Source organism: Melanostigma gelatinosum (assembly GCF_949748355.1).
Source record: "Melanostigma gelatinosum genome assembly, chromosome: 14".
In the NCBI taxonomy this organism is placed as follows: Eukaryota; Metazoa; Chordata; class Actinopteri; order Perciformes; family Zoarcidae; genus Melanostigma; species Melanostigma gelatinosum.
The window spans coordinates 15,123,761-15,137,427 of NC_136647.1; the positions used below are offsets into that span (position 1 = coordinate 15,123,761).

A 13,667-nucleotide genomic window follows, 5' to 3' on the forward strand; every position below is an offset into this window, starting at 1 on the left:
ACCTACAATGCCTTAATGAAAGGTGAATAGGAAAAGGTCTAAGTGGTGCAAAAGAAGAAAACTTCTGGCAGTCTATATCTCATCACTTGCACGCACCATATTCCGACAATATTTTGGGGGCTTTGAACTTTCATCGGGTAAGCTTCGTCATAATATCTGTCTGGTTTATGATTTTATAAAATGGGACACGTGGTATTTTGTCACGCCGTCTGGCTCGGCGAACTCTGGCGTTAACAAAAAAACTGAAAACATATGACACCATTTGCATGAGATAATCACTTTTCTGCAACAAAGAAAGACACGGAAATACAATTGGAAAGAGAGTTGGATGTGTGTTGAAGCGAGGGACACGTTACAATGATTGGAGGGAGCTCAGCACAAACAGAGGGGTGATTAGGGTTGCAGGGTCGCAGGGTGAAAGTGTTTCACTCAGCCCAAATCCAAGGCCTATACGGCCAACAAGGAGCTCTCTGTCTTTCCTGCCTGCCTCCAAAACACTGGCAAATTATTCACTCCTCTTCTACCTAACCTGATTCTACCCCCCCCCCCCCCCCCCTCACTTCTATTCTCAATGTTATGTCTTACCTCGCAGAAGAAACTGCCTACTTTCTGCTTTTCCATTATTCCGGGCCTCTCTCATTCATTCTCTTATGGAAATCTCAATTGATTTGGGGCTAAAAGTTTCAGTCTGACTCAGCAATTGAATCATTTTTTCCATCCAAATCCAAGCCCAAGCAATGCAGGCGCTTGAAAATAACTTTCACAAAGAAGATGCTAATAATAGTATTCTCCAACAATGTTTGGGAACCTGCGTCCAATCCATACCTGAGCAATTATAAGCGAGGAATCCCTCCTGATCCTGTCAGGACCCATCAGGTGTTGGCATAAATGTCAAGCTCATACCAGCCTCCTACTCATCCACCCTTTCAATCTCTCTTTCTCTACATCTCTCTCACTTTCAAAGCTTTGTAAATGTCATTTCATCATGCACTTGTCTTCAATATGACTATTTCTTCCCCTTCTATCCCCCTCATTGCCCTCTATTCTATCATTCTGCTCCTCTCCTTGGCACTCCTGCATGAATCCTTCCTTCTGTTTTCACCGTTAAGAAACCACACAATTGGATTAGCTACATCTGTCTCTTTTTAAACCACAGCAATTAGAGATGCAAGGGAGAGAGAATTCAATACCCAAATAGCACAGAGCTCAAAATACCAACAAAAAAAAAGAGAAGAAAAACCACACACACTGGCACAAATTAGAGCACATGCACTCAGGCGTAGATTTGCACATGTACTGCGCTCGAGTAGACACACAGTGCTCAAATGTAAATGCAATGCTCTCTCTGCATGCATAATGCTATGTAATATACAGTATGTCTGGGCACGTGGACAGAAACAGATGCACACACTGTCTGCATTGATTTTGGCTGCATCAGTAAAAAGTGGCGAGAGCATCTCCATACGACTGCAGTGAACTTGAAAATGTACAGCAAGAGCAGAAATATGCAGAAATCCTCCGTTTTTTTTCTTCTTCTTTGAAAATGAAGAACTGGAGAAAGCCCAATAACATTATGAAGGACAATAAATCAGCAGACCATTTCATAAGGAGTATCGTACAAAAATGAAAGTGCCGGTGAAAAAAGGCTTGAGTATTGATTTTCAGTGATGCATCACACAGGATAGTCAGAACATCAGCGTGTGGTTGATCAACCACATAGCAACTGAGAAGGGGAAGTACATTCCCTGTGCAGGTACCCAAAGAAGCAGAATTTGTGGGGAATGAAGAAAAACGACTTTATATGTAGCTCTATCTTCATGCATTTTAGCTCAACGTGTGCCAGTGAGAAGGCACGGCAGATTTGTGTGCCGATAACAGCACTCAACAATGGACCATGTAATGTGCACATAAGAGTGATGAGTCTAAGGTGATTATTAATACAGATACAAACACAAAATTCCCCACAGAGATTGAAAAATGGGGCACGAGGAAGAAAAAAAAACATGCAATTAAAATACCTTCATCCCTGGGTCTGTTCATTGTAGACTCGTCTTGTTTTTTTGTGAGCGGACCTGAGGTTCAGAAAAGAGGGGGGGGGGGGGGAAGGGGGGACAAGAGACAAAATTCAAAAAGATTGCATTTGCAGCAAAAACAAAACAGAAAAACAAGAGAAGATTAAAAGAGGAAAATAGCAAAAGACGAGATGCTCCGTTACGTGTCAGTGGCTCTGCACAGCCAGAGACAAATGTTTACAAGGACTGCACACACATCAGTTTTAACCGCTTAGGATCTAGTCACGCACTGCCTTGAAATGACCCCAGAGACGACTTCTCCTCAACCCTTCTCCCTATCCGTCCTGACACGCCGCTGCTCTGTAAAGAAAAATCAATGAGCAGAATCAAGCCATCGCTCTTTTCGGTCAGAAAAGGCAAAGGAATGCCAAGACTCTCTGTATCCTGCTCCAGCTCGGGACAGTGTTGCAGTCCTGAGGCCAAAAGTCCCTGCACGATCTTCAATGTCAAAAGGTAACACTGAAGACACACGCATGCTCATTGTGCACAGAGAAATTCTGGCATACAGCCTGAAATGGGAGTCTTTACTTCCAAATTAGCAAAGAGGGAGCTGTGTTTGACATTTCCACCGCACTGCAAAGTCTTGTGACAGGATCTCCCCCCACCAAGGTCAAAGAGGAGCCCCACATTAAGCTTTAATGGTAACGCCAGTTAAATGCTCCATAGGGCACGGCCAAAAAGAAGCATTTATCACAGTGACCAACCGACGCCCTGGCACGTCAACCTCTGTAAGTCTTAACTGATAAGGATCCCATTCGTTTATTTCTTCTTCAGCCCACAATTACCGATGCGTTTTGTGTCGCTCTCAGTCACTGTCTGCAGAGGCACGTCTTAGAGGAAGCTATTAAAACAAACTCACGTTCACACACACACACACACACACACAGGCCCACACGCAGGCCCACACACATTAAACCTCCACGCGCTACACAAAGCATGCTAACAGTGTCCTTGTCATGTGTTGCTCTCCTCCCCGTACCCACCCAGCAGCACATTCCCTGCTCACCGGTGGGGAGGCGTAGCCGCCTCTCATATTAAAAAAGACTCTACGTCGGGTTGCCAAGGGGTTTATCACTCGGAGTTCTGCTGACATGTCCGTTTCTACCATTCTGCTAGAACCCTCACAGTGGAGTGGCGGCATAGACCCTTTTCACACTGCTTTGCGTCTATTGACAAAGAGCATCGCTGCACTCTACCGCCGCATTTTCAACCATCCCTCTCGATGAATATGGTTTCCTGATATAAAATGTTTATCTTCCGACTAAATGGAAAAGGATCAATGCTGAATGGATTTGCTGCATCCTCTGAGTACCAGCATACAGGCGCCTGATCCAGAGAGCACTTCCTGCCATGAAGGGAGATGGTACAGTAGTTGGTCCTCGGCTATGGAGCAGACGGGCAGACAGACCGGTAATGGATAGTGAGGCACAGAAGTCCTCCATCTTGTCAGCACTTCCCCACTACTTAGCATCACTTTAAAGCCGCTTAATGGAGACTTCTCTGATTTCATTCCTTCTCTAATGCCTAACACAGAGCTAAACTATACGTGAGGATAAGCTTGGCTCACACAGACAGTCACACTTTGTAACGGGCCGGCCGACTTAATCTTAAGACTGCACAAGGGCACCTCACCTAAACCTAAGACTAAAAAACTGACAAAATGAAAAGAAGTACTGTTGACTTTGTTGCTCTTGATTGTTGAGTCTATAAAATAGCGGATAAAGCCCTTCACAGTTTACCAGAGACCTGAGTAAAGTCTTGTCAGATCAACAGTTCAACAAGACTGAGGCTGTGGTTACGCTTGTCTTTTCGATGCGACGTCTGTCATCCGATTATGCCAGGACGCATTAACTATCAAGTACGTACGCTCCGCCATCGGATCTTGCTCGCATTTAGATCCGATAAGCCAGACCACATGCCGAGGTGGCCTGGATCACATTGAGTTCAGACCTCAGTGAGGTGTGGACCGCATGTGAGCACAATCCGTATCGTTCATCAAACGTAGGTCTCCTCGTGTTCCCGCCAAACAGAAGCTGAGCTTGATGGATATGCCATTAGTTTTACAGCTATTGCCATTTTTTTAACTTTTGACCAGATGATGCTGCTGGATGAAAAGTCAGGGCATCACCTTATAGTTGCAATTCATCGTGGGGGGAACATGAATGTGTGAATCAAATGCAATGGCAAGCCGTCCAACAGCTGTTGAGATATGTCTGGACCAAAGTGGTAGACCAACAGAAGGACATTGCCATCCCAAGAGCAATGTCTAGCATGGCTTAAAAAAATACTTTTTACTTAATTGATGATCAGATTTTTTTGTAAGCTATATTTCATTGTTAGACGAACATGTCTGTGCTGGTTGTCAGTATATTGTGGCTCTCTTACTGCTGTCATTCCTCTACAGAAATAGATTGCACTGCTGTGTGGGTGATTTGCTTTGAAAGAAGTGCTCATGGCAGTATCTAGGTCTTAACTTCTGACAACAAACTTCAGTCTTTTGAATGAATACTATGATGGATTAGACAAGACAAAAAGTAGGATGTAGCCGAAGGGAAACAGACACACTTTAAAAAAAAAGATCTTTCCCTTCTGCCTCAGTAGAGAAGCCTGCGGTAGGTTGACTGTCTCATAATGTAATGGGCCACTGGTCACATAAATGCATTGGACGCAGGAGCATTTGGCTTGGGTTGTCCCAGTGCTGTTTGACCTAATGCAGCTCCAGCTCTCAGTCAACAGCATTTCTGTTCGGTTCAGTGAGCTCGTGGCCAGAGCGCAAGCTGCCTCCCGTCCCTCTCTATTTCCTCAGTGCGGTAAACGGGATGAAGCTGCAGTATGTCATGTCTATGGTGGCCTGTCTGCTTGACAAGGTGTCAGACACAGCTCCGGCTCAACACCCCCCCCCCCCCCATCCCCCTGCATCCAGGCAGCAGCTCCCAGCACATGCAGCCCTGTCCTTCTGCTCTCCATCTCTTCTACTGTGCCCTCAGCATCCGCCTCCACTGTCCTGAAATATGGTTTTTAATAAAGAGCACAGTAAATGGCTGATCGAGCGGCAATAAAAATGAAGGATCTTAGGCCCATGGCCGAAGAGTGTCTTGAGGAAACAGGAATGCAGTGAGACAGTTCTCTTGCCTCGCAGCCTGGCTACATAGGGGAGTTAGGGACAAGCACTGTAAAAGGAGGTAAGGAGCAGGAGGGAGATAAAGGGAGAGTGAAACTCACTGTTCAACCCACAAGAACATTTGTGTTATTTACATAATTCGAAGGAGTTATTTGGATTTAATTTGAATTGAAGAAGTCGCATAGTGGCCTAGTGGGGAAGGGCAAGGAGCTCATTTGCATTCAGAACAGTGACCCCTTCTACCGCCATCTGCATAAAGATGGCGGAGAGGGGAGAGAAGAAAGAAGAAGCAGGGAGGATTTCAGGGAGGAGAGAGCAGGAGGGGCGAACAGATGCAGAAAGACAAGAGAGCTGTGAATTTTCTTTTGCCGATGAATTTGAATGAATTTGTCTACCCATGGGAAGATAATACATAGTGTTGTAGTATGGAGATTAAAAATGTGTCAAAATTGAGTCGAGGCGGCCAGATTTGGCACAAAAACATTTTTGATCCATTATGATTGAGTATGATTCTTTGCTGCCAATTCATTTTGGCCCACCTACATCCGGCATCAGTGGCAATGCAACCGCTCACTGCCAAACACAGCACAGCACAACCCTGACATCCTCCATTAGAGAATGCTTGACCATCACTTACTGCGACCAAGTTAGCAAGCTAACCTACGAGCTAAATCTGCTTAGTCTAGCTGAAACACCACCAAGCCACACTCAAAGCTCTGTTAGGCTGTACTTATAGGCATAGTGGGGCTTTGAACTAAATGCTGATGTTTAGAAGATATAATGTGTTCACCAAACCTAGTTAGCACGAAACACAACTGTACAAAGTACAACTGAAACTGATGGGGAATGTCAATGTCATTTGGACAAATATTGGACATTTCTAAATGTTGTTTGTTTGTGTTTTAAAAAAGTCAGGTACCATCAAAGTGATTAAACACTATCCCTAAGAAGGACATGGATCTCTGTTGGAAATCTCATCGCAAGCCATCCAACAGTGGGACCCGCAACAAAGGTCCCAAGGCCAGAATCAAGCCCGGTTATACGGCATGTTCTGTACCACTCGGCTACCAAGGCGCTCAGACTAGCTGAGTTTTAGAGCGTTGAACTCTAAATAAACAATGACCAAAGATTTCTCTCTTTTAAAGCTGTTACTTATGACATCATCACAAGTCTATAACTAACACCGTGAAAACTATTTGTGAGATTCTGACAGCAGTTAGGTGTAAAATGTGGTGTGTTTGATGTCAGGGGCATTTCAGTCTCCTCCAGTCTCTATTTCCCTCTCACACACCAGGCAAAACATATCCTTGGGGACAGCATCAGCCTTGTGTAAGCAGTGACCCCTGACAATAAGTGACAGATTCTGACAAGCAGGCGGGGCTACATGTTAAATCAGTCTCACTCATTTGCACACCTTGTCCCCTGGGAATAACACAGAAGATTCTACGTCAGCCCCTCAGAGAGCGTGTGACATAAGTAGGGTACAGCATACACGCTGTAACCGCAGAGCGTGTATGTGCACTTTCCTATGTTAAGAGTAGTTCAAATGGTTTGAGGTTTCCCGTTTTTAATTTCTTCTTCACAGCATCTCTGGTGCTCTGGTCTCACTTAATAACGTAGTAATATTTCATATTTTCCGCCAGCAATTAATCTGTTTCCATCTTTTTGTTGGGCCACAGAGCATTCATCAACGAAAGGAAATAATCTGCAACACGGACACAATCTGGCTAAGTAGGTTATGGTTTCAGCTTTCGTGCTAAACTACAACTAAGTTGTGCACCACTCTAGACTAATCCTGGAGTTAGACTTCATACAGTATAAGAGCAGGTATGCATGAACATTTTCTTGCATACTCTCACGTAACTCTCAGGTGAGCCCATTAATCATGGACTTTTTAACATTTCATCATTAGCTTTGCTTACTATCATAAGTAGCATATGCTTTGCCTCCAAAGTTACACTTTGATCCTGTGTTCTTTTACGTGCCCATCTGCTTTCTCAAACGCTCTCCACTTGATCATTAATGCAAGAAGCACACCCAGATAGCCCATGAAAAGTTGGAGGTTTGGCTTCATAGTGATCTTCAGTTTTGGGCTAATTTTACCCCAGGGGGCCTAAACAAGATCATATTTGGCAATTTATTGAATCGTTTTTTTTCCCCGAACCCAGCTGCTACAACAACATTACATGCAATACAAAATAAAATGGTCTTTAAAAGTATCTTTTAAATATTTAACAATAATACAATATGTCAATGTTAATGTTAGTCCCATAGCTAATTGAAATTATAAAAATATGCATGTACATGTTCACAATTAATAGTAATATAAGCCTTATTCATATACTCTCGAAGTCCTTTCCAAACACCTGGTTGGGAGGAGATTTTATTTGGGTCGCCAAGTAAATTTGCAGAATTTCTTCCGTAGTCTTTTATTTAACATTAATAGCTGCAACACACATTGAGGCACTTGAAGCAGCCTGAAAGTTCATATTCTTCTTGGAATTGTAGACGATTTATAACATTGAATCTAATATGAAAGGCTAACGTACATTCTGTTTGTTTTACTTATGCAAGGAAAGGAAAAGAAGTAAAAAAATAAATAAAAAATGAACATGTGTATGTTGTCAATAACATGCATAAAACTAAAAAGTTGTGATTTATAAAATGTATATCTCTTGTAAATGAAAATTATTTAGAATGAAATAATGATTCATAATATTAGGTGATGCAAAAATGGCAGCAAAAATGATCAGGGACGTTCAAAGTCACTCTTCATATGATTTACAGTTAAGGACCAGTGTGAATATGGTCGTGATGGTTTGATGTTTAAAAAAACAACTGTACTAATGGTCTCATACAGGGTCACAGTTATGTTGGCGTGGGTAGTGCTAGCTAGTTACTGGAGGGGGTTATAGAAAACACTGAATGAAGTAGCCCAATGTGACACATTTTAGAAAAAATAAATGAACAGAATATGAGAAGAAAGGTTGTCCAAGTCAATGTGTTATATTTGCTATATTTTCTCTTAACCTAGCTGCTACACCGACATTGGTTTTCCTAGCCGAAACAGAGTACTGGTGTTAGCGTTGGTAATGCTAGCTAGTTACTGTAGGACTCTCAATACAACTATGACTGTATTGAAACAAAGTACACTTTGTAAATATTACAAAAAAACAAGAAATTAATACAATATCAGCAACAGCAGAATAAAAAAAATAGTGCTTTCACAATTTTCTGAAACTTCCTCAACGTAGGGACGCGTACGAGAATAATTTTACTCCTATTTGGTAGAAGTAACAAAATAATAATGTCTGTGAGTCACTGTGTGATTTACTACATCAGCAGCTGACTGTTCAGTCACTCAAAACATAGATCACTTATTCTGCATTGCTCATGAAAAACGTTAATGTTAGCAAGCTAACACAATTAGTATTGCGAAGACATCATGTTCATGCATGGTTGAAGCTAATTAGTGTTAGTCGAGCTTAAACAGCATGTTACGATGTGGCTAATTGGTACAAAGAGCAGCTAGTTAGTAGAGCATGTTCTGATAAAATGTTAGAATGAATTAAATATGAGAAATAAAAGTAAATTGTTGTCTAATTGCTTAACAGAGTGTTAGCATAAGAAATATTGCATATGCGATGATGATGCTGCAGTATGTGCATCTAGAAAACCACTAGACCAATAGTAATTGAGAAACCAATACTAATTGAGACTGGTATTAATACAAAACCAGGAGATTATCAGAGAATGTATTTGGTAATCTCCTGGGTGTCTTTTGGTTCACGCTAAGAGCTCTTTTTCCAGTGAATATAATCCTGGCTAACTGATCAGATATCTGAAATTTCTAAAATGATGAGAAAAGTACAAGCGGCTCTGAAACAGTTGTGACACACACTAATCTTTGCAGGAAGACTTGGGATTTCACTCTTACTCTCACTTTCTTCTGACCCACTTTAAATGCACAGTTTAACAGGCCAAGACCAACTTAATCTCTTCCTATATCTAGTATGAAAGTTTTGTCCCACTCACCATCTTCAGTTGGTACGTAGATGTTGAGGTAAAGGCAGTCCTCACTCTGGTTCTGAACATAGGTCGCTGCAGCGTCCAGGTTGTCTGTGAACCACACTGGGAGCATGATCTCAGGTAAAACCCCGTGGACATTCTGGGGACACACTGGTGCAAAATTGGTGGCATTGCGAATCTCTTGCCAGGAGCCTGGAGCTTCAGGAGGCTGGAAGCGGCGCTCGCCAACAGGTGGCGTGGCATACGGCACACCTAGGTACTGTTCCACGGGGCCCAAGATCTCATTGTTGAGGTCCTTCTTGATACCGCGTATCTTTCCATAGCCAGTGGACACTATGGGGTGTTTCAGGTCAACTCGTTGACACGAGGAGAGGGTGAGGTGTAGCGCTAGTCCCAAGAGCCACAGCAGACAGTGATTAGCAATCTGCTGAGAATTATAATGACGCTTCCCACCATAGCCTTGGTGGCTGGCAGCATTGAGAGGAAAAAACAACATGTCCAAAATAAAGGCTCTTTTAGTCATATCACTAGGACTTCAGCTGTGTGTAGAGAGGGGTCACAAACTCAGTGGGTAATGGGAAATAACAAAGGAAAAAAGAGGATTTGTGGAAAGGGGACAGCTTAACGGTTTTCCAATGGTGACATGGTGAGCCGGAGGAGCAGGTAGCATTCTCAGGTTGACTCTGCGGTCTCATCCGTCTTCCTCTTTGGAACTCCTGATGGATCCAGGGCTGCAGTCAGGAAGCCAATTACACCTGGAAGACACAGACAGGTTGCAGGTTTGAGTCAGTGTGTGAATAAGTGTGCTCTTTAAACCCTGTCAGTGTTTTTTCTTTTTTTTAAAGGCACAAGAGGACAATATGGGTAAGCTGATTCTGAGTGTCTGTTCGATCAAAAGAGAAGGAATAATGACACTCGACTGCAGATGTAGTACATTTATATTACCCCGAGGTTAAAGTTAGAGGCTGTTCTGTCTGCCACAACAGACACCAAGGGTTGTATATCTGTCATGTCATGGGATTTAGTGGTGCTGAAGACAATTGATTTGAATAGAAAACAGTGATGTCAGTGAGAGTGAAAGCACTTGTGTTGAAGTTGTTTGACTAAAATTGAATTACGTTGTGACACAACCGTGCAGACTTAATGCACAGAACCAATAGTTAAACAATCACTGCTCCTGACAGTATAAGTGCAGCAGTGCAGCATGTACTGTGTCTAAAATAGGAAGTAAACATCTTCATTAAATATGAAACCAGTAAATATGCCACTATGTTGCATTCTTCTGTGTTCACCACAACAGCTTTTACTGTATCCATTGGTGTCTTTCTAGGTTGCTCATCTGTGTTGATGCACCTGTGTTTCAATTGGCCTGTTAGCCAGCTAGCTCCATGCTACTTAACCAACAACTACCATCGAGAGTCATGTGCATGTAGTTCATGTTTATTCCATTTAAATATGTTTTCCTTTCTGCAGCTGTGATGCCTTCTGACTGCATCATCAAGCTTTAGTGACATTTGTAAGCTTTTCATCACCACTTTCATGAACAAATAAATAAAATGTTTCTCACATTCAACTTTTGTCAAATTTCATATCCAAGCTGACATTTGCAAATAACCATGTACATTGCATCTACAAAAGCGGCTTGTGTGATGCCTCCCCCTACTGCATTTTTGGGCGCCAACACAGCTGTATTTACAGCTGTAAACACACTGAGGTGAAGACTGTGAAAAGAACCAAAGGTAGCCAGGTAGGTTTGGAAAGTCAACAAGTTACAACTAATACATTGGTTTAATATGAATCTGCTTTCAGATGCTATCAGAAATATTGGGGGAAAAATGGAGGAATAGGCTGGAAATTTCGACGTTTTACATGAACTTCAGAATGTGTCCAACTAGGTAGAACTTGAACTTGTGGGTTTTGCAATTATTAGTTGAGAACAGAAGCGAACAATGAGCATATGAAAGGCAGGGTTAAAGACCCAGTCAAATGAGGCACGTATCATCCCATTTTCAATCCCATGTCAATTTTTGAAAGAATGTAATATCAGTGTACTTTTACATCAAAGTCCCTGTCTTTTCTTTTCTGTTAAATGGTTTCAAATATTTGATGAATCATCCTGTGTTTACAAAAATGAATCAGATTATCGTATAAAATCGCACTTCCCCGTTTGTGGTTCGTAGTGGCGAACAGAGCGACATGGAGAGAGATAGGAAGAGATGTGGGTTTTGATATCAGTGGGCAAAAACCTTGTTTTCATTTCCAAAACGATGTGGCTGGGGTGTAATTCATTCAAGGGACGGCAAAAACCTCCCGGTTGACGCAACCGGGATTCTTTTTTGCCAGCGGGTGAGCAGGGAGCTCGGGGTGCTGGTGGCGTGGAGGGAGGCCGGGAGCCGTTCATCTGCATCTACTGCCCAAAGGGAAACTTTTTCAATGACCATGGTGTAATGTGGCTCCTGCTTCACATTTCATATTCTACATAATTACAGCAGAAGTGTAAAACAACCCTCACCTTGTAATCAACGTGAATCCACAGAGAACACCAAATAAATCAACACATCATTCTGAGGAGTGAACGAGGCAAACCCCTTTGGCCTTGCACCCTTTTCAGCCGTCCCCACTGTGTCAGAGTTAGCCTTTCCCTCTCAACTCAGCTCAGTTGGTTCTTGCTTCCACATCATTACAGATGAATGGGCAGTGCTTATCTCACTCTGGCTTTGGGAAACGGAGCCGTTTAGGTGTGATAAAGGCTTTATGTGGCGCTAACTGTTGGTTGAATGCCACCTCGTCCTCCCCCTCTCTCCCCCTCTCTCCCCCCTCAGCGCCGCAACATCCACACTGTGCTGCCAGCCAGCAGACACAAGGGATGACAGCTGAAAGATGGCGTGCAGCATTGCAGGATGTTCAAAGTGGTGAGTGGTACTCTTGTTCATTAGGACAAAACAGCAAGTTGTGTGGAAAAACATATTCAGTTCATTAAAGCCCTCCGAGTGGCTCCATCTTATGACAACTCCACAGTACATTCTGAGCAGGACGGAAGTTGTGTATAAGGACACCCTGCATTGTCACTCGAGAAAGGTAGTGTGCATACCCAAGATGAAAATCCAACTTAGAAAAACATGAATGTGAATTATACACAGTACATGACTCTCGACACGTTGTGGTAAAGGATCCATTGTGAGGGGGTAAGACTGCGTGATTTAGAGAAGCCACTCGACTTATTTGTAGTAAGAGGCAAAGAATTGAGGGAAATGTGTTCATTTTTGCTTTCCCTTATTGACCCAGCCAAGCACATTCAAAGCTTGACATTTTGGGAAATAAGCTTAATCGCTTTCTAGCTGAGAGTTGGATGATGAAGATCGATACCATTCTCATGTCTGTCTGTTGAGAATGAAGCTATATTCAGGAGACGGCTGGCTAAGCTGAGCAAAACATGTGGAAACAGGCGACAGCTAACCTGGCTCTTTTGTTTTCATAGGAGGTTTATGCTGAGGACTATTTGTGCACTTGTTTTAGCAGTGGTGGAATGTCACATTTAGGCTACTCAAGTACTGTACTTTGAGTACAGATTTGATATACTTTAACATTACTTGAGTGTTTCCATTTTATGTAACTTTATACTTCTAGTCCACCACATCTCAGAGGGACATATTGTACTTTTAACTCCACTTCATTTATCTGACAATATCAGTTACTAGTTAGGAGAGATGCACCGAAAGATTGGCTGCCAATCAAAACCGGTAAGTCTCATATTTAGATTTCTTTGCTGGTCACATTTACACACGTGTGTATAGCCTAATTATTAAGTACAGAAAGTATTTAAATGAGCTTCACCTTTACCAGCTGCAACATTAAAGTAATGAAAACTAAAAAAATGATTATAATCCAATGATATAGGGCTACCGTTTGTATATTATTTGAAATAGGCCATTCTGCATAGTGAGTATACTGTTACATATTGTACTTTAACTATATTTTGATGCAAATGCTTTTGTATTTTTAATTGAATTACCTTTTTTTTTGGAGCATAGTATTTTTACACTGTGCTCCAGGAAATAATTTAATTATAAACACATTGGCTGTAAATAATATGAATGGTGATGACACAGCAGAAAAGCGAAGACGACGTCCGTGTTTCAAGGCGGGTCTGGTGGGTTGTCAACATTGCCGCAGACCGCTCAATGAGGACGGTCTGCCCTGGTTAACAGTTGCATCAGCTCACAGGGGGCACTGAAATGCGACAGTGCCAGCCAGAAGAATACAAATATTTTCAGTTTATTATGAAACTGTGGTGGGAAAAAATAGTCTTTGGCAGCCCGCCAGTCCAGGTGATGAATGGGAAACACTGCCATGAGGTCGCCAGTTCACCAGCAGAGGGAAGTCACTGCTCCTGGCCCAAGAAAAGTCGACACAAAAACACAAATTGTAGTTTTTACACTTCTGTT

At 42.5% G+C, this 13,667-nt stretch overlaps 1 protein-coding gene across 1 annotated transcript in view; it reads right to left on the reverse strand.

Annotated features, from left to right (window-relative positions):
• The window catches only part of nlgn2b (neuroligin 2b), a gene marked incomplete at its 5' end in the record, with an annotated part of 31,842 nt that extends 22,097 nt beyond the window's left edge, over positions 1-9,745 (reverse strand). The window contains 2 exons of the mRNA XM_079283198.1: positions 2,019-2,072; positions 9,229-9,745. Coding sequence (XP_079139324.1) covers positions 2,019-2,072; positions 9,229-9,745 — 571 coding nt within the window. The remainder of the gene's footprint in view (positions 1-2,018; positions 2,073-9,228) is intronic.
• Positions 9,746-13,667: the final 3,922 nt, after the last annotated feature.